We start from the raw sequence: 20,852 nt of genomic DNA on the forward strand, positions 1-20,852 counted from the left end.
CTCCTTAATTTCACTGAGATGATCCTACCAGAGCTGTAGGAGGATACTACAAGTGGGCGGAGTTTGGACCAGGAGCCTGACTTCAGTCCTGTTATTATTTGGATTCCTAGCAGAAGTTTGGGGCTATTATAAATAGTTCAGCAGTTGAGATTTCCTGTAAATTGTACCGTTGAATAGTAATTTCCAACTTGATACATGCTTTTTCTGTTACAGACTATAATCCACATGTTTCTGTCAAACAGTGGAGCAGTGGCTGTTTATCTAATTCCAAATCTCAGTTGGTGTTAGGGACACCTGACCAGCTGTCAGAAGGAAGAAAGAAAAGGCATCTAAGTGAGACAGCAGTAGGTAAGAGAAAAATAGCATTGCAAGAGACGACTACATCTTTTTAAATATGTACTGTATGAGTATCACTGGGCTCTGAGAATTAAAAGTTGTCTCCAAAAAGGATACTGTTATGAAACTTATGAAGAAACAGACTTAGAACACCCTGAAAATAATTTGCTATTTTAAAGTATAGTAATCATCTTTCTTCTTAAGTGTACATACAGAATGAGACAAGCTGCTGTATTTTATTTTTAGAGTACTCTTAAAGGAAACTGCTCAGCAGTTCAACTATGTTCTTCTAATACTGGGTGTCATTCTTAGTACAAAAGGGTTTTTTTCATAGTAGTCAATGAAATAAACATTGCAAAGTTATCTGTTAAGTCATGTGCCCAATGAAACATTTACTATTCCTGGCATCTTTGTTCACTATATTTCATTTGTTGTGTACTGTCATTTGTGGTTCTGGATCCCTTCCAGACTTTTAAGAGGACTTGTGGATAGCCAGTTCTTACTGTGTTTTTACCCTTGTTACTGTTCTGTTTTAAGCCACTGAATCTCTGCTTCAGCAGTTGGTAAGTTAATAGGAAGTGCCCTAAAAGTTCTGTAGAATAATGTGATAATGTAGGGATACAAAATTTAGCATACCACTGTAAAGATAAATGGCATCTTACCTCTCCAGGCTGTTAGAATGTAAAGCCTAACAGATTCTGTTACAGATTCATTTATGAAACTTTTGGAAAACCTTTGGCAAAATTCTTCACAAGATATTTGAAGAAAGTAAATCACTGAGCAAAAGCATAGTAGTTTAAAATTTCCCTTAGGAAAGAATGAAAAGGTATAAATGATCAGTTAACATTGTGGAAAAATTAACTGCTGGTGCATATCCAGGCAAAACTGTAATCTTTCACTAGAGGTGGAGATACAGGAATTACTGCAGAGATGAATTAATAAAAAATTATGATCTAGGATTAAAACAATCCCCAAAACCCACAATCCAGAGCCCCAAAGCAAGACCCCCCCAATGAATTAGAAAGTCTTAGGAGAGAATAAAAGCTGTGTGGGGGCACACTGAAAGCTGCTTTGGATTTAGGTGAGGGTTGTCTTTTGAATCCTTCCCCTGGTGCAGTACAGCCCTGGCTTTGCTGTACAGCCTTGTCTTGCACTCTGCCTGTCTCCAAGGGGGTGCTGTGCCCTATCCCCTTTCACCACCAGTGATCCTGTTTCCCATGCCACCTGCTCCCCTGACCACTTGCTGGTCCCCAAGAGGTGGATGCTGACGCAGTGTTTCTCAGTTTCCCAAAGTGTAGTCATGAACACTGAGATCAACAGCTGGAGTTACTTGGGAGCACTGGTAAGAGAGAAAACATCTTGCTATAAACCTTTTGAAGTTACCATTAGTCTCCTGACAATAGTATTTAGTTTTTTTTTTTTGTAAATGGAACCAAAAAAGCAATCTTTTATCATGAGGATCATCCCAGAGCCAGAAAACTGTTCTGTGGTGCATTCATGAGTAGGAGCACAAGTTCTAGCTTATTAGTGCTATGAGTGTAGTACTACATATTTATTCCTAATTTGGGCTCTGTCTAGGAGAAATTATCCATGAGGAAGGTCAGCCTAATGAACAAGACCAAAAATAAAAGCTGTGTGCCAGGGAGTTGCAGAGTTGCCTGGGAGATGGTAGTTCATTACCTTGAGCCAGCCTGTGTAAATACAGTCTTTAGGATCAGTCTTACCTCTTTTTCCATGTTGGAATATACTCATTCTTTTTGTTCACTGGTATATTAAGTCTGAGTTCTCCTTTCTTACTGGAAATTAGGTAGAAGGAAAGCAAAACAGGTGGTTAAATTGTAAATCCCTCTAGATGCTGCTTATACTAGGACTGAATGGGAGTAAACAGGAATTACAGTTTGTCTGGAGCAGTGAATCAAAAGAAACCACTATTGGTTTAGATCTAAACTGATTTTTGTTACCCTTGCTGCCAGTTTTACCATTTATCAAGAAAGAAACAGGGAGAACTTGTGAGATGCACCCCAACTGCTGCTGGGGAACAAGGGGAATCTAAGTCAGATTGCATTTGCTGTGTGTGTAGCCTATGACATCTCCTGAAAAAGAGTCAGGATTTGCCCATATGAAGCTGTTCCATGAGAAGAAATCCTTCGTGGAATAAGAGGGATGAGTTTTGTGGAACAGCAATGACAGGATGAATAGCAAATGTTTATTTAGATGGTTTTTTTTAGTATCCAGTAAATTGTAAATGGCTCACTGTAGGCTTCTAGAAATGACTTTACTGTTACTGTGTGGAAAAATTTCTGCAGTCTAATAGCCAACAGGCAGTATGTCTTGTTTATTGCTATTTTTTATGACAGGCGAAAGTAGCGCTCGGTTTGAGACATTCTCCTTCCAACATGCAGAGCCCGAGTCCCACAACAGTTTTACTCCCACAAGCAGTGTCAGTGCTATGTCTCGGCCCACTCACAGCACTTCATCACAGGTAAACCAAAAATGTGTCACTGTCTCAACTGAAATATCAACAGAGAGTTGTGCAAATTAATAGTCCAAAGCCACATGCCTTTTACATCTGATTTAGTGTCATATGACAGTGCAGAGCATTTTTACAGTGAATTAAGTGGATTATATTTACTAATTTATTCCAGATTGAGTATGTGTACTTGTTTATGAAAGAATTTTGCAGGTCATATAACTGGACTGTAAATTTGATTTATTGGCATTGTGCCTTTTTTTTCCCCCAAATGTCATTAAATACACCGTGATTTATGTTCTCAGTTTTACACTAGGGCACTTATGACCCTTTTTTCTTGGTGCAGCTATATAAAATGGCTTCATGGTGCAAATAGAGTCACAAAATTTGTTAGCTCTCAATTTCCCTATTTAAAACCCTTTGTGCAGAAATACAAGCTAAGTCTCTGGTATATAATTTGCTGAGGAGCAGCAGAACTCTGGCTCAGTGTACAGAAACACACTATTTTACTGAAATTAATGGAAAATTCACAATGATATTCAGATTCAGGTCCCATAGTTTTGTTAAGCCTAGTGGTATACTGGTGCTCTGTGAGTTGTCATGTTTTAATGCAGAGTTGAGTTTAAATGTGCATCTCACGCAGTTTAGACAACACACACTCCTTTATTCCCCTGAGTCAGTCATCATCAAAGAACACATAAATGAGCACTTTAGAATAGTTTGTTTCCATTAAAGTTCAGGCTTTCTCCTTGTGAAGTTCTAATGTTTCTCTGCTAAAATGTATTTCCTATGATTTGAGCTGATCCTCTTGTGTTGATTTTTATTGTTCAGCATAACTCCAGGAGGAGGTTGAGAAGTGAGAGCTCCTATGATATAGACAACATTGTTATTCCCATGTCACTGGTGGCACCATCAAAGCTGGAGAAACTACAGTACAAAGAAATCCTTACTCCAAGGTTTGTTCACAACCTTTTGAATTGCAAAGACGTGAAAATGAACATGAGAACATTAACTAAGAATATAATTTACATAGAGTTAGAAAATGTTATGATATTAAAGATCATCTTTTCATGCACTTGGGTTTTTATCTGTGCATTTCAGTTCATGTGACCAAAGTGGTGGGAAGATTGGACAGCTGATAGCACAGGAGAAATAATCTGATATACACAGGGATGCAGCAGATGCACAGACTGGCTAAAAATATAAGTGGATTTATATCATCTTAATTGTAGTTATGGCCTTTAATATACCCTAAGGCTGACAAGCTCTGAACGATTTTTTGAAGATTGTTGTCTTTTTTTGTGTGTTCGTAAGAAAGTAGGAAACTATTTTCTGTGAATTAACAGAAATGGATTTAGCTTTTTTTTTTTTAATTTAGCCATTCTGATACAGTAGAATAAGCTTGTTTCTTTCCATACAGGCCTACAATCCATGATTCTAGAGATCTTTTTCTCCTTTGTTTTATAAAGAGAACATCTTTAGATTTCAAAACCAGGGTAATTGGTCTCCTCTGCTTACTTCAGTGTCTTAGTAGCACATTGCCTGAAGTGCTAAATGTACTTGTTCTGTACTTTAAATCCATAATATGTATTTGCTTTTTTTATTGCCTTTTAAGTTGAAAAATATTATTAAAACTGTATTGGATATCTTAAAGACTGTGTTAGCAAAAGTAAAGGTTAGATACTTTGTTGGGAAAGGAAAATGTAAATTTCAGCCATCTGGTATCAGCACCTTAAACTTAATTTGATTTTCCTTGTCTTATTTCTAGCTGGAGAGTTGTTGAACTTCAACCTTTAGAAAAATCTCAAACAGATGAAGAAGAGGTAGGCTGTATTTTAATTAAACCACTAGGTTTATTTAAAGTAGATACAATATATAATTGGGGTAATTGGTGTATTCTTTCTGAAAACACCAACTCCATACAAATCCCAGTAAGTTTCAAGTTTCAGAAATAAAGTATTAAGTACCAGATTGTGAAAATGTGTCTTATCCCTCCAGTGGAAGATAGAAATCGAAATATACCATTAATATTCCTTGTTCATTGTTTGTCTGGCTCTTCTGCCCCTTGCTGCTGCACAGTCAGTGATCCTAAAGGGTCCCTTGGGTCAGGCTCTGCCACCCTGCTCCTGAGCACTGTAATGCTGCCTGTCCCAGTGTGACTGTTTCCTGGGGCCACCAGTGCTGTCCCTCCCTCTCATCCTCTCCTTCCATGGCCAGTTCCCATGGCATGTTGCTCTTCATATGATAATCAGGCATCTTGCCTGTGGGTCCAGCAAGTTTCCTCAGTTTTCTTTTCAGTATTGGTTCTCCTGCAACCCTCCTGTTGGGAGCAAACTTTGCTGCATTGTCAGGAACAGCGTAATCTTCAGGATTTTCTGCCTGCCTGTTGAGCTAAGTTTGCAGATCATGGGCTAGTTTCTGCTTCCTCCAGACATAAGAATCTACCTTTTTCTTCAGGGAATGTCCATGGACTTTGAAGCTGGGGGTCCCTTTCTCCCCTAATGAGGGGTTTGAGGCATTTCCTAACCATGGGATGAATGTGCCAGCAAGTCTGGTCTCTAGGCTGATTTTCTGTCCTTCCAATCTTTTTGTGGCTTCTTTCCCAGAAACCTGTCACTTTTGCTGTCCTTTGGACATCTTTAATCTCGCTCCAGTCTCTGCCACTATCACCAATTGCAACTGTAGGATTTGTATTCCTGCCTTTATCCACAATATCTGTTCTCAAGCTGCTATTTGAGAAAATCTCTGCAGCAGAGGTTTAGTTGCTGTAGCAGTAGAAAAAGATGGCATTTAAGTAGCAGTGCAGAAGGTTCCATTAAACTCAGTAAACAAATCATTATGTCACTGCCCTGGGGTAGAAAATGCGCTCTCCACAAAGGCACAAACTTCCTCAGATGTTTGTTTATAGGTCTGTAGCTGCCTGCTCCATAACCTTTCCTTTAGGAGAACATCATGGTCTCAACTCCTTACCTGGTGCAGTTGCACTTATCTGGCAGCATACTCTTGGGTTAGAAGGAAGAGAAAAGCTTACTCTGTCCCTGCCTTTTCCAATGAGCAATTGAGAAATTCCTGTGAAATCTGTGGTCAAATTTATGTCACTTCCACCCACCCCCTTCTGGGTTAATACCCTCCCAGCTAGCAGGAAACATGCCTGTCCTTCCTTTGGACCCAGAAGGTCAAATTCCACACACAGGAGAACTCTCCTGCAAGGATATTTAATTAAACCCTTTGGAGAATAGCTAATAAAGGCAGTAAGGGCACTCTGTCCCTTGAGCATCTACTGTTCATTGCTGTCTTCATCCTGGTATCTGGGGAGGAGTGAAGAATTTCAACAGTGATTTGCATTCAGGGCTTCAAGGAACTTGCATGGAATCAGTGGATTTTTTGTTTAGATTTCAGATGTCATAGAGATGAGTTGTCTTGTGCTTTTAGTGTGTTTTGCTGAAGGTCTCTCTCTGGAGCTCATGGGCTAATGTCTGAATTAGTAGCCCACCCAGTACATTTGTGTTTGGCATGACTCCCAATCCTGTATGATTCATCCTCTGGCCAGGAAATAACTTGAGTTAACAATGCAGCAGCTTTACCTCCTGCTGTGACCCACTGCTTCTGTATCATCTGTCAGCCCCTGGGTGGAATGAGGGGGAGAGATGTCAGACAGAGAAAAATGCTAATGATCTTGTTTGTGTAAATCATCCTTTGCCAATTCTTCTCTTTCTTTTGGGATCGTATTAATTAGTTTGGATGTTTTTCAGAGTACTGAGAAAAGGTGATTGATCATAATTCTTCAACTTCCTCCAGCTTTGAGCTGAGTTACATTTGCTACTGAGTAAGCTTGTAAAAAGACATGAGGAAACAGCACCATTACCTGCTGGCATTTTCTGCACTCATGCTCTGACACTCTTGAAATTGCTCCGTGTGCTAAAGTCAAGGCAAGCTTCAGTAGGTCATTCACAAAACACAAGGGAAGGCAAAATATACTTTCTGCTTTTATATAAAATGCTCTTTTTCTCTACTTCACTCCCTAGTAGCCTGTGGTGGTGTTGGAAATGATAATACTTTAAAAAAAATTTTATGGCACTACATAATAGTTTTTTTACTTCTCAATCTTCTGCATAGCTAAATTTGAAACTTCAGAGTTGTCCTTGTGTCAAGCAGTAGTCAGGGATTTCTGCCACTGGATACTTTTTTCTTCTTCATCTTTGTTGTCTTTGTCATCTTAATTTTTGTCTTCTTCTCTGTCTTCTTCATTTAGAGGCTTTCAATGCAACAACCCATATCCATGCAATAGATCTGCATCCAGCATTTACTAAGTTACAAATAAATGTGGGGTCCCCAATTTGTTGTGCTCCACGTGAGCCACACATCCAAGGATGGGAACTCAGCACTTTCTGGGAATCAGTGCCTTTGAGAACAAAAAGCTTACCTTTTATGGGTCCTTTTTTTGTTTCTGGAAGTTGTGCATTATAAGAACAAAATCGGCAATGCAAAAGTTAATCTACTATCTATGTTGGCTCTATTACTTGCTCTAAAAATACTTTCTGGAAATGGAACATTTGAGTTTCCTGGTTTGCATGCATGAATTTGCAGTCTTATTGCTTTAAGGCATGGGAGGGTGTGGCTCAGGTTTTCCTGTTTTGTTTTGGTTTTAATTTGTTTTGTCCAGGTCAAAGCTTCTGGAAAGGCTCAGTTGTAACATTCAAGTTTATTTTGTAGTTGTTTTAGTAATGAAAAATTCTTTGGAGTAATTCCTTGTGCAATTAGTTTTGCATAAGTGTTTTCATGGCCTATGACTCAGAGTTTCCTATGGAGCCAAAGAGCGAAACACGCATTTTGTTGTTTTGAGAACCTTTCAGAAATATTCCTGGTGCTATTCAACATTAATGCACAGTGTGTTGCAGTGTCATGGGGGGATCCAAAGCTTAGTTTTCTTTGAGTGAAATCATTAGACATGCTTCACAAATAGGCCTTCCCCACAGCCTTTTTTCTCAACATCCCTGCCAGATCCATCCACTGAGGAATAACACTTCTTTTGTCCTTTTTCAAACTAACCTTAGTGAGGAAAACCCACCAAATTTCTCCTGTTACAGAACTTTAAATTAATCTAAAGTTGTTAGAGGAACTGCTGGGGAGAGGCAGAGGCTGTAGTGAACCAAGTAGAGACCTTTTATTCTGATGTCATGAAATTTTTATCCATAGAACTGATAATTTTTAAATAAGAAAATGTACTGTTCAAAAGAATAGAGTAGAACTCTTTTTAAATAAACAAGTGGTTAAATATGCTATCACCAGCTATGGAAAACAAACAAGGCTTATTTCTGTATTTTTCAAAACTCTTCACTTGGACAGGAATGTGGACTTCAACTTTTGAATGGAAACTTGTTAAAAATGAAATCTCTTCCCAGCATGAAAAGTTTTGGCAATTTGCTAAGAAAAATATTTTCAAATTTCTAGGTTTTTCTTTCTAAATTTTCTTTTGTTTCCACTTCAAAGGAAATCTGAGCACAGAAAAACCCTGTATTTCCCCTAAGGGAATGACACTTTTGTAGTTCATAAAATTCTCACTTTCATGCTATACATCATTGACCTTGGAAAGACAGAATGTGAACTGAGATGTAGCCCTGTTTGGATGCTCTCCAAGTGACAGAGCTGGTGAATTTCAGAGAGAAGAGGAAGCCCATTAAGTTCACTTGCATGAAAGGAAACCAGCAGCTAACAAAATGGTTTGTGTTTAACATAAATAAATAAAAGCAATGAAGGAGCCTTCAGCAAGGAGTGATGAGATGAGCAAACTAAGCAGCCTGTTTGTCTGAAGGTTCCTTTCAAGTGCTGGGCTGAGGAGGACCTGGGCAGCCGCAGTTCTGCAAATGGGTCCTGTGTCTGATTCCAATCAAAATGAAGCCTTTGGGATCACATTGATTGGCTGTGATACTTTGCCATTGTACCCCAATGGCTGTGAACCACCTCAGTGCTGAGAGACTTGATATGGGCATGGCTTCCACAGAAACACACGAAGTGGAGCACTGCCAGGGTCTCTATGGCACTACTTGGCACTGCACTGAGGACCGTGCATTTGGTTCTCTATTTTGTAGGCTCAATTGGAAGATAAATGGTGTTACTTGTACAAAACCACTGAGGATTTTGCTTTAGGAAAAAAAAAAAAAGGCAGTTTATTTTCATGGCCCCCCCAGTTATTAGTATAATTCTTGTCTAGGGCTGATCTGGCAGTGCAGCTTCGCAGCTTCTGTGACCAGGAATTGTTCTTTCCAAGAATTTCTCAGCTTTTGATTTGGGACTAGCTGGCATAAAATCCATGGCTGCAGCATTCAAATGCTTCTGCCAACCTCAGCTTTTTAGGTGAACTTTGAATGGTTTGGAGCACTTTGAAACAACTGTGATCTGCACTGGAGGCATCCAGCCAAGAACTCCCCCTGCCATCAGGGGAGTGAGGGGGAGGAGCAGCAAAGTGCTCCTCAGCCAGCCCTGGGTAAGGAACAAATTTCCTGGTGTGTTGCCATCAGAAGAACATGGATGGTACTTTCACAGTGAAAGTCAGGGTGCAATCCTTTACCTAAAATGCTGGCTCTTGTTTTACTAGAGCAGGAAAAGTACTTGCATTAGGGCTGGTTTAAGCTGTACTTGGGCTCATGCAAACCATTGGTAAGAAATAGTATCTTCAAAGCAGAAGCCATTTTTTGCTTGGTTTCACAGCAGGAATGTGGCACCTCAAGTTCACCAAGTTCCTCTCTGTGGAGTTATCAAAGTCCTTGGTGATCTCAAACCTATTTCTCAGTGCTTAAAGAGCACCTAGCAAATCCTGCTGCCTCCCAGCCTCCTTCTAAAGCAGTCTCTGGAAACTGTTGGAATTTTTACTTGTCTTTATTACATACTTTTAACACTTCCTTGATTTGCATATGAATGCTTTTCCTCTTAAATTTTCTGCCTCTCACCACAGAGAAAAATGTGTTAAGTTGCATGGAGGGGGTATAACTTCTATATCCATTCAGATCAACCACAGACCTGTAAAGAAATAAAGCTAAAATGACAGCATCCCATACACCAGAGCTCTTGTAAACTGAATGCATGTAAATGTGCCTTTGTAGTGAAAGCATTGTGTTGCCTCTTCTTGTTTGTTGAATAGACCTTTGCAGAATTATGTATAATACTGGCTGGTGTTGTTTTCAGTGATGTTGACAATGACAGCTCTCCCTGTGCCTCCTTACAGGTAGAAGACCTGTCAGACAAAGCCTTTTCCTTGCGCCACACCAAGTACGAAGAAAGAGAGCGTGCAAGGTGGTCACTGTGGGAGCAGAGCCGCTGGCCCAGGAGGAACAGCAGGCAGGTGTATTGGCTTTGATGAGAGCCTTCCTATTGAACCTGGTGTGGGTTGTGGTACAGGAGTGGCAGAAATGCTCTACAGAGGTTTGAAAATGAGAACACCATTCATTAGTTAACTCATCAGGGACAGCAGCAGGTATGTTGAACTTCGTGGCTGGTAAGGGAAAGCAGTGCTGAGGCAGGCATACTTACAGAAATAGGGCATGTTAGTTACTAAACAATTATCTTCCTCCCTCTCTGAACACAGAGTTCTGCTAGACTGTGCCACTCCCAGTTACTATGACTTTAGCCACCCAGTGTATCATAAGTCCTTCTTCAATCACCTGACTCAGATGAAACTCCACAGTGTTCAGAGATGTGTTACTGAAGGGTCCTGGGCTTACACTTAGAAAGTCATTGTGTGAATGGTTCATTCTCACAGGCTTGCCATCTGGTGCAGAACTCATCAGATTTAAATATAACCACTAAAAGTCTTGCAAAAAGTAGTGTATATCAGAACAAAAGTTGTAAAGCTGCATTTGCAATTTGGCCCTGAGAAAATGATTCCCATAAATCACTTCACAGTCTGCTAGGGCAAAAAGCAGCCTATAAATGTTGGAATAACTTTTTCTAGTATTTATCATATGCTTGTGTCTACTCTTGTCTGAAAGTGAACCATGACACTAGGAATAAATAGTCAAAGATAGCTTTTTTAAATGCAGGATAAAAATAGAGCTAAGCCATATTGAGGAACTTATTTTAAGCAATTTTGAACACAAAACCTCCCAACTTTAGAAAGTATACTGAAAAATAAAAAGTTCTGTATGTACCTTAATTTTGAAACTGAACTCCTTGGTAAAATCTTAGTGCTGCTTGAATTCAGAAGTAAACTGCTCACTGACATGAGCAAGGTCAGGCTTCCACCTGGCATTTCAAATGCATGCCACTATTTTATACCTAGTTTAAATTTCTGTTGAAAGTGAGGTCAAAATTTTTAATCTTACTACATTTTTGATTGCTTTGCACTTGAATCCAGAGCAGAAGTGGTAAGGGGAAGCCCAAGGACTTGTCTCCCAAGTTGCACGTGGCACAGTGATGACAGTTTGGACCCCATGAGCTCCTGTGGGTGAGGCCGCCCTCCCGACTGGAACAGCCTGTGGCTCACAGATTTCTTTTGTCCAAAATCACAGTTCTGGTGAGCATGTGGAGCAAAATGCAGGAATGGCACCAGTCACTAGCTGTCTGCAGCCAGAGTGTGCCTGTCCCACCCATTTTATCCACTTAGTTCCTCCACATAGTGCTTTGCTTTGGCTCCAGCCAACAAGGTCAAGAACCACACCAGTTTTCCTCTGCTCTTCTGATTTAAGCAAGCATGTATGGAGAAACTGAACACTTTGAAAAGAAAATGTGAACTGCTCATGGCAATGTGAAAGGTCAGGGAGTAGCTCTTAAAACTCATTTCTAATTCTGCACTAGATCTTACAGCAAAAATGCTGATGGCCGACACAGCCAGGACGTGGTGCAGAAAGACCATTGCACTGCTGACCCTGCTCCTGACCCAGCTTCAGAAGCCCACAGCTCTGTTTGTTCAGGGATGGCACCACTCTGCAGAGAGAGCCAGGAAGAGAAGGTGGGTGCTTCCAATAGCTTTCAGCAAAGAAACCTGAAGATACTCCTATCTCACTGATCAGAATCTCAGGCTGTCAGCCTAGTTCACGTGCACTGAATGTAGTACTCCTGTTTAGAACTACATTGCTGTGCTTTGTAAATTAACCCCAGATTTGTCAACAAGTAAAAGTCATTGCTCAGTACATATGGCACATGTTTTTGAGGCAAATATGGAAGGACTGGGTTCAGGCTGGGGTTTTTTTCAGGGGTGTTGGCCAAGGTTCCAGACAGGCCTGGTCATTAGGGGGTCAGGCATCCTGATGGTCTGGCACTGTGGAAAAGTTTCCTTGCCTGTTCAAGGGTAGGTCTATTATTACTTCAAACCGTTATGCAGCCAGCTTACGTCTTGGTGCCGGCAGTGTTGTATTCTTTATCTGAAGAGCCCTGCAAACATTGTAAAGAAAGACACTTGTTTGTTACTTGATAGCACATGATTCTGCACACAGTTAATCAGTTCAGACTCAACTGAAATCCCTTTTTATCCTCTATACTCCTTTTCCACCCTCACTCCTACTCTTGTGCTTCCTTTCAGTCTGGGCTGTGGGAACTTCGAGTTTTTCCACTAAAAGATGAAGAGGTAGAAGCTTTACTGTGCCAAGATCAAGTAACGAATCAGACTGAAATGTCAAGTGCAACTTTCCCCAGCAACTCTTCCTGCACTCCAGGCACACCCACTGCTTTGCCAGACAATGGCTATCCACCAAGAAAACAACCTACCCAAGAGTCAGAAGACTGCAAAAGCCTTTGCCTGGGAAGCAATGGTACAAGGAAACAAAGGTGACAGGGAATAATGTGGTTCATTAAGAAAGCCAATTAAGGTGGAGAGAAGTGTAAGGTAAAATCTCTCGTTCACACAGCATATGACAGCACAATTCAAAACCTTTATGTTAGCTGCGTATAATGTATTTTCTTTCTTGCTTTGTAACAGGCAGGATAAATCCCAAAGACAACACTTTCTTCTTCCTGAACCCCAAGAGAAAGTAATTATTTCAAGCTGGAAGTCTAATATTCCCAATGTCGGGAGTGGGCGCACATAAATTGCTGGCACCATTCACTTTCTGTTGTCATATTGCCACATTTGTCAATAATCATCCTTTTCTGTTTGTTTGTTTGTTTTCAAATGCATATCTGGTTCTAGTGGACTCTGGTGCAGCAGGAGATGCTGTCTACCTTATCCAACAACTTCAACTGAACACAGAAAAACTACTTGAAAATAGTGGGGATAAGTGTTAGCCTCAGATGATTCTCCTGTGTGGCATGACCATAGGGCAGAAACCTGTCTCTCTAACTGCATGTGTAAGGTAAGGGTAGGTGAGAACCAGCAATTCAATCCAGGGGATCTGCAAGCCTTGCATCTAGCTTAAGCCATGGCTCTCAGTAGTGCTAGGGCACGTTTCACGTTGAAGTCCTCAAGCAATAAGGTAGAAGTAGCCACTGCATTGCCACAGTCAATGTATCTGACGCAGGGGGAAGCAGGGTCTCTGCTTCAGGCCTGTGGGGAGGAAATGACAGGAGGAGAGAGGGATCGAGCCAAATCAGTGACACAGCCCATGGAATGTTGTGGTTTGGATCATCTTACTTCCTTAGTCCTTCAGTAGCTAATGAGGCTCATAATACTTTGCTTTAAATATGTTAATGTCTTGTTCCAATTTCTGTACAGTGCCTTGTAAGAGTCTCGTAAGTATACCAACATTTGGTGACTAGCTGGAAAGGAAAAGATGATTGATGTCTTGAAGAGCAATAAAAAAAAAAGCCCCAAAGCTTTCCATTGTGATTCTGGATAGATTTTTCATTTCCCAATGCATGCACAGTGAGAAAACAAAGGCAAGTTGTTTAAACTTGCATCTGAATAGCATAGCTTGGAATGTATCTGCAATCCCAAGAGGTTTTAACAAAGATTAAACATTGAATGTAGGTGTAATCCATCAACAGGCAGTTTTTCTGTGTAGGACAGTTGAAGGCAATTTAATAGGGGTCTCTGTTTTTCGTGCAGTTTTCTTCCATGTGTAATATCTGGAATGGCACTGGACAGATGACCCAGTTTTAGTGTCAATTTATTTTTTTGGTCAAAATGACAGGAAATACACACTGGGCCTATGAAAACAGTTCAGTAAAGTTTCAACACTACATCCTATTGCTACATTGTAGTTTATTGCACATTCTGATTATTTTTTTAAACACTTTTTTAACACTGGTTTGTCTTAAATTTGAATCTTGCCTCAATGTCTGATACAATAATCTTTGATGCAAGGTTGGTTTTTTAATTAAAATTTATTTCTATAAATGTTGTATATAGTCTGAATTTGATGGCTTTTTAGAAGTGAAGAAGTAGCAGCAATACTTCCTCTTGGCATAGAGCTCTGCTTGGCATGCAAACCCACTGCAGCTTTGCTGTGGTACTGATGCTGCACTTATGCTGTGAGGCCTAGGACCCTCTCAGTGCCTCAGTACAGAGTGTGTGCTGTCCTCTCTCTTGCCCTGCATGTGCATCTGCTTCCAGGAAAAACTTACTGAAAGGTCAGTGTCTCAGATGTTTTTCAGGTCTTTTCCATACCCCTATCTACTCCTTAGGAAGCCTGGTCTGACCAGCTCTCACCCAGCTTTGTTGTAAGGTGTGGGTTTCCTGTGTTGTCTGATCCCTGGGGCAGAGGGAGGAAGGAATTCCTGCACTTCAGGAGAGGGGAAAGACCAAGTAAGCCAGCCAGCCAGCCAGGCCAGCTGTCTTCCACGTCCTGAAAGTGCTGCCAGGAAGTGGAAATACAATCTAATCTGTTACAGGAGGATTTTTCTTTACTGGAGGGTGGAAACAGAAAGGTGTTAAAAAGGAGGCCAAAGACCTCCGTGTGTCAGAGGAGCTCGGTTATCCCAGTCTGGTTAGCCTGGGGATCTGCAGAGCATCCCTGCACTGCAGTTCAGGTCCCAGCTGCAGTTCCAAACCATCGTGTGGCTGCAGGGTCAGCCTGGTGTGGGCTCAAGCAGCTGCTGGGTTCCTTGTCCACTGCAGGGGCTGCAAGGCAGGTAGTGGTCTGAGCAAGGGGAACCCCTTTAGCTGTGTCTCTTCTATGGGCTTACCAGCCCTTGTGGGAACTTGCTATTGCTTCATGAGACAGCAGTAAAAAGGCTAGTTAGAAGAAGGCTGAGCAGGCTCAAGATAGAAGTAAAATGTCTATTTGGTCAATACCCCAGTCCACTCACTGCAGAAATCTTTTTTCCAGCAGCTGTCTCTCAGCTGGCCAGGCCTGTGACAGCAAATGTGGCTGCTGGAGAACAGTGCCAGTACAGGGCTGTTCCATGCAGTGGTGTGCACAGGGCTCTGCCAGCAGTTGTGCAGGACATGCATGTGGCAGGAACAGGCTGCATTTCCATCACCTGCCCACCTCCAGCATCCCTCCAGCGGGCAGGGCCAGCTGGGCAGTGCTGTGTGCACATGGCAAGCAAGGTGCAGACCTGTGCCCTGTATTCTCTGCCTCCACTCTGTGTCTTGGCTCCAGAGAGGCACCTGGTTTTTCAGCAGCCCCCTTTCAGTACTGGGACAGGCTTAAAAACCTTGATGAAATCAACTTGGTTCCAGGACCAGCCCTGTCCATTCATTTGTCCCTCTACTGCAAGCAGCTGCAATCAGCACTGCTAGGCTGCTTTACTGCCTGCAGCCCATGTCATGCACAGCTGGGCTCCCACCTCCAGGCAGTTCAGTTTTGCATGAATGTTGGTGTAATGAGGAAGCTGTACCTGTTGTGGGAGCAGGCTGAGGACTCAGGGCCAAGCTCATCCTTGAAGTCATGCAGAAAATGTGCAGAATCTCCTGCTTGTTTTCATTCCTTTTTAAAGTTTTAAACAGAAAATAAAACCCCAGACAAAAACCAACCTCTCTTTGGCTGTTAAGCTATGAAAACAGCTGTTAGTGCTGCTCCTACTGCTATGGCTGAAGGTATTAAGAGAGTGATGTGAAAAACCAACTTAAAACCTAATGCAGCAAGGCCCTCCCACGCAAGAAAGTAGGTGTCTGCAGCTGCACAAAGCCATTTTCCATGTGCTTTATTTGCCATGTTCAGTTGAGGCATTTTTTTAACACCACTTATGTTCTGCTTCCTGCTGCTATGAGGGTTTAAAATGCTTCATCTCTGCATCCAGGATCTTAATGGCATGTAAGTACAAATAAGAATTTTTAAACCCTATTAAAACTAAGCTCTGTGTGCGTCTCCTGCAGTGTTTTATCTCACTCAGGGCTGTGGGCTGTACCACTCTGTGCAGCACACGTGCAAGCCCAGCGTGACTTAGCCCTGTCCAAGTTGTTTTCATCCTGTTTTCAGTTCAGACAGACCTATGCTGTCAGATTACTCTGGACCACTCTAGACCACACGCCTCAGTACAACAGGCTGTGCTCTCCCTGATTGCTGAAACTTTATCAGAGGATTGCAACATCTCATGGGACTGGGGTTTATTCAGCCCTGGGGAGACCATGCAAGCAGCTCTCTGGGTTCTCATGTCAGCACTCAGATCCAGTCCTGGGACTCAAGGCTTGTTAATGAGTACAGGAGGGCAGGCCTAAACAGGCCCCAAAGAGATCACTTCAGTACATGGACACGGGTGAGAAACTGAAACAATCTTAAGCATTAAAGAACAAGAATATTTCATCACTGTGATTTTTTGGACATGGTTGCTAACAGATTTAACCTTAGATGTGTAAAAGCTGTGGCATCAGGAGTCATCTGCATAAACCCACTTGAGTGGGATTCAGACAGAAGCAATTAAGTAATTTACTTTGTGAGTGTAACGCCTCTCCCACACGACTCCTAACTTAACAGTCAATGCAAGCGCAAACTTACATTCTTAAAACAACTGCAAAATGGCTACAACCTATGAACAGAGAACATACCTTCCACAAATCTTAGTAGCATCAATTAACTAGCACAACTTGGATGTCACCCCCAAATTAATTAGGAAAACAACAGAAATAGTTTGATTACCCTTTCAATCCAGCTTACACTCAACTGCAGAAGGTTAGTATACTACAGCTGTTGTCCTACTGCTTTCAACAGCATGAAAAGCCAGACTCCACATCCTGAACTAGCATTTTCATTTCAGCTGCTGGCTGTCCAGCCTGCATTTTAGCTACCAGAGCCACGACTGTCACACATACACTAAACTCTACACTGGTTCTTTCCAGAAGCATGGATAAGCTACTCTAACACACACCCAACAGCCCTTGGGACTATAGGCTTCATGGCCAAGCTTGTTTTGGCAAACCTGTTCTGAAATATCTCTCAGTACAATAGGTCCAGACAACTCCTTTTTTCTTGTGGTAGTTCCCAAATGGGGTTGCGAGTGGAAACAGGAAGAAATTTGTTCACTTAAACCACAATTAACCATGCAGAAAAAATGTGGCAGTTGAGCAATTTGAGATACTCCTGCAGAGTGTCTGAACTAGCCCTAGCTCCTGCTGCTCACCAAGGGCACTGCCCCTTGCTGTGGGGCACCTCACAGGGCCTGGGCTCCGAGGGGCTGCACCAGCCCTGGCACTGCCTCAGCAGCTGCTGCAAGAACACACCTGACTCTGGCCCTGTGGAAATTGCAGCTGCTGAGCCTCCTGCCCCCCCAAGGCAGAAGACTGCAACCCTTCTGTAATTGCAACTTAAAGGGAAAAATGCCACACAGAACACCATGAAATATTTAAGAGCCAGCAATGGTAATTAGAGCCATGGGAGACATGTTGGCCTGAAAATGCCCTGCTCAGTCTTCCTCTAGTGCACTGTAACTCACCTCTCATGTGCCCAAACAGGCCAGGCCTGTGGACACAGCAAATTGAAGGACTGATGACTGTATGGTTTCACAAGCTGTTTTACAGACCCATCTTCAGGCATTTCAATCTACATATCTCTTCAGCAGCTACCCTTTCTGTATGTTACCATCTTAATTTACTCAGACACACGTCCAAACCAAGGAGATAGTGGAGCAAGAAAAAGCCTTTTACTTATCTGAGGAGTATTAAAGCAACATTCTTCTGAGGAATTCCATCACTTCCAGGAATTTCAGACACAGCTGTCTTAACTGGCTATTTGAAAGCTAAGTGAGAAGATATTCCTTACTTCATGACCTGGTAAAGATGCTGCACTGACTTATCTGATGCTGGATTTCTATGGCCAAGTACTTCCAGTGCAACAGAGGCAAAGGACAGGAACATTTCTACCATCACTGGGATTTTTTTAGCCCTCTTAAACTGCCTTTTCCCTAAACTTACTCCTAAACCCACTTATTTATGACAGTCAGCTTCAAGAACTTAACACACCAAGGAAGGGGTGTTTAATGCAGTAGTGGAAAAAGTTTTGTAGGAATGCACAGATCAAATGACAAAATACAGACAGCAGAAGGCAGTTTGATTAAGAGTCTTCCACAAGAGAGATTCTTGTGGCGATGCTACACTCTTCTAGCAAGCAACATACTGACTGTGGTTCAATCCAGTCAGCATTAGAAGTTGTGCCACAAAATTAGCCTCCACAAAATCAAGAGACAGGTTCAAACCATTGCATTTCCAACCCTGAAAGACTGAATGTTTCCCACTGCTGCTTGCTTCATTGCAGTGAAGGAATGATTCCTCTGTTCAGCAGCAAGAAGTTTCTGTAGTTGGTGTTCATCCAGCCCCCACTTATGCACGAGAAAAGGGTTCTCCTTGCAGGCCCAGAGCCTTCTGGAACACGGCTTGGGCAGGTCTCATCGATCCAGACTGCGCTTCTGGGCTGCTTCTGAGCACACGTTCCTCAGGAGGTTGATCACAGACCTGGGGTCCGCGCTCTTCATGATAGCGCTGCCGGACACAATCATATTGGCACCTGCCTGGGAGACAGCAAGCCCCTGCTCAGTCACGTGCCACACAGCCACTGCCTACATCCTGCCTGGAAAACACCCAGGCAATTCTGGGCTGGTGTGCCTACAGGTAGGACACAGGTGACATACCCCTAACTGCAACCCCAAATCAAGTTCAGAATGCACAGCTCTTCCCCAAATACGTAATTTCACATTGCTCCTATTTACATCAACATAAAAGAAACAAACTTCTTTGGCTTAGGGGAAGCTTCAATAGCTACTATTTTCAAAAAAAGACACAAAATTAGATCTCAAAGAGATTTTGATATTAAATGTGTTTAACAGTTCCCTCCAAAAACTAAAAATTTCTCCTAAGCTTTATTTTCTGGGAGTTGATAAGTCTCTCAGCACAGTGACTGAGAATGCTGCTCTGCTGCAACCTCTTACCTCTGCACACTTATGGATGGTGTCAGGCCCCACTCCTCCATCCACTTCTATATCCAAGGAGGGAAACTGTGTCCTGAGCCACTGAACCTGAGGAACCACATAAAAAGCTGAGCACTGAGCTACCACCCTACAGCTGCTCATACACATCTAGAAAAGGTTTTATCTACTTCACTACTCCCTACTGTTAATTAGCTTTTAGCTCAATAAATAATGAAAGAGAAACATAGTTTACCTTTGGCATCATGTCTTCCATAAATTTCTGTCCTCCGAACCCAGGTTCTACTGTCATCACCAAAGCCATGTCTATCTGATTGGCCCAAGGTGCCAAGTGTTCAACTGTAGTGCCAGGCTTGATGGCCAAGCCAACCTGCAGAAAGCCAAATCCAAGGGCACCTTAGGGCAAGACTGGCCTGAGCTTAGTACGGATACCCAGGAAAGTAATTACACAACTGTGCAATGGCAGGAAGAACAGGCTTTATTTAAAAAATTCCAGATTCATGAAAGACTGACTTCATGCACAGTGTGTTAGGGCTGCATGTGCCAATCCTAGACCACCTGAAGTGGCAACAATGAGTTTTCCATAAAATCATGGAATCAAAATACCTTGAGTTGGAAGGGACCTGTAAGGCTCATCAAGGGCAACTCCTGGCCCTACACAGACACCCCACCAATCTCACCCTGTGACTCAGAGCCTTGTCCAAACACTCCTGGAGCTCTGGCAGCCTTGGGACTGGGACTGTGACTGTTCCCTGGGCAGCCTGTCCAGTGCCCGACCACCCTGTGGGGAAGAACCTTTTCCCGATATCCAGCCCAAACCTCCCCTGATACAGCTGCCGGTTCCCTCAGGTCCTATCACTGGTCACCACAGAGAACCTGCCAGCAAGGCAGCTGTTAGTTAAGCAGAGCACAATGTGTACTCCCCTCACCTTCATCCCATTCTCCCGAATGTCTTTTATCAGTGCCCCGGGATTGTCCGTCGCTTCTAGATGGAAGGTGTACTGGTTTGCACCGGCGACTGCCATGGGCTTCACCCACTGCTCTGGCGCGGCCACCATCATGTGCATGTCTGCAAGAGGAGAGCGAGCGGGCAGTGGGGCCGAGTCCCGCTGCCGGAGGGAGGGGCAGCGCCCCGCAGCCCCCGGCCCTTACCGAAGAAGGGCTCCTGGCCCAGCCGCTTCCGCAGGCTCTCCACGACGGGGTGGCCGAAGGTGATGTTCGGGACGAAGTGTCTTGGGGCCGAAGAGAGAGACGCGCCCGCCCACAGGTTACCCCGTGCCGGCCGGGAGGAGCGGGCCGTTCCGCCCGCCCCCCGCGCCCCCGGCCCGGCCGCTCCCGCCCGTCCCCGGCGTTACCCGTCCATTACATCCAGGTGCAGGTAGTCGGCCCCGCAGTCCAGCATGCGGCTGCACTCGGCGCCCAGCGCCGCCAGGTCGCTGTTGAGGATGGAGGGACCGATCCGACACCCCGAGGCCATGGCTGCCGCCGCGGCTGCTGCCGGGACGGCGGGCGGGCCGGCCGGGCGGTGGGAGGGCCGGGGCGGTGCCCCCGCCATCTTGGGGCGCTGCTCCGCCCTCCCGGCCGCGCTGAGGCGGCTCGAGCCGCACCCTCGGTCCCAAATCGGCGGAAATAATAATAGTGCAAATAACCTTTGTGTGCGTGATTTTAAGTTCCCGACCAAGCGTATTTTGTCCCCCACAAAGCACAGTTCCGGCCCCCTGCCGCGGCACCCCCGCGCCGGGCCTGGGAGCAGAGGGGTAAACATTAACAAGCGCTGTGGGTATCCCGGAACAAAACCGCGTATGGAAACCCTTCAGAG

The 20,852-nt window shown here is 43.4% G+C and overlaps 2 protein-coding genes across 11 annotated transcripts in view; one reads left to right on the forward strand and one right to left on the reverse strand.

Moving 5' to 3' along the window:
- Positions 1-14,072, forward strand: part of KANSL1L (KAT8 regulatory NSL complex subunit 1 like) — a 61,456-nt gene extending 47,384 nt beyond the window's left edge. For 6 of the 9 annotated variants that reach the window (XM_053982087.1, XM_053982086.1, XM_053982088.1 and 3 more), the window contains 7 exons: positions 214-348; positions 2,694-2,818; positions 3,638-3,762; positions 4,575-4,629; positions 10,029-10,141; positions 11,597-11,750; positions 12,321-14,072. In XM_053982087.1, the coding sequence (XP_053838062.1) occupies positions 214-348; positions 2,694-2,818; positions 3,638-3,762; positions 4,575-4,629; positions 10,029-10,141; positions 11,597-11,750; positions 12,321-12,569 (956 nt within the window). In that variant the 3' untranslated portion in view covers positions 12,570-14,072. Of the gene's footprint in view, positions 1-213; positions 349-2,693; positions 2,819-3,637; positions 3,763-3,907; positions 4,551-4,574; positions 4,630-10,028; positions 10,146-11,596; positions 11,751-12,320 lie in introns of those variants that run through there. The other 3 variants (XR_008437848.1, XM_053982090.1, XM_053982091.1) reach the window with 3 other exon arrangements.
- A 3,993-nt stretch (positions 14,073-18,065) lies between these two features.
- On the reverse strand, positions 18,066-20,647 carry RPE (ribulose-5-phosphate-3-epimerase). 2 transcript variants are annotated; one of them, XM_053982097.1, is made up of 6 exons: positions 20,400-20,647; positions 20,186-20,265; positions 19,963-20,102; positions 19,269-19,403; positions 19,037-19,123; positions 18,066-18,619 (listed from the first exon to the last, which is right to left on the reverse strand). In XM_053982097.1, exons 3-6 carry the CDS (start codon positions 20,098-20,100, stop codon positions 18,497-18,499), a joined length of 483 nt encoding a protein of 160 aa, XP_053838072.1. In that variant the 5' UTR covers positions 20,101-20,102; positions 20,186-20,265; positions 20,400-20,647; the 3' UTR covers positions 18,066-18,496. The 2 variants fall into 2 exon arrangements, with proteins under 2 accessions (XP_053838072.1, XP_053838070.1); XM_053982095.1 differs by having other exon boundaries at positions 20,389-20,510.
- Between the last annotated feature and the right edge of the window lie 205 nt (positions 20,648-20,852).

The sequence above is a fragment of the Vidua macroura genome, chromosome 7 (genome assembly GCF_024509145.1).
Source record: "Vidua macroura isolate BioBank_ID:100142 chromosome 7, ASM2450914v1, whole genome shotgun sequence".
NCBI lineage: Eukaryota > Metazoa > Chordata > Aves > Passeriformes > Viduidae > Vidua > Vidua macroura.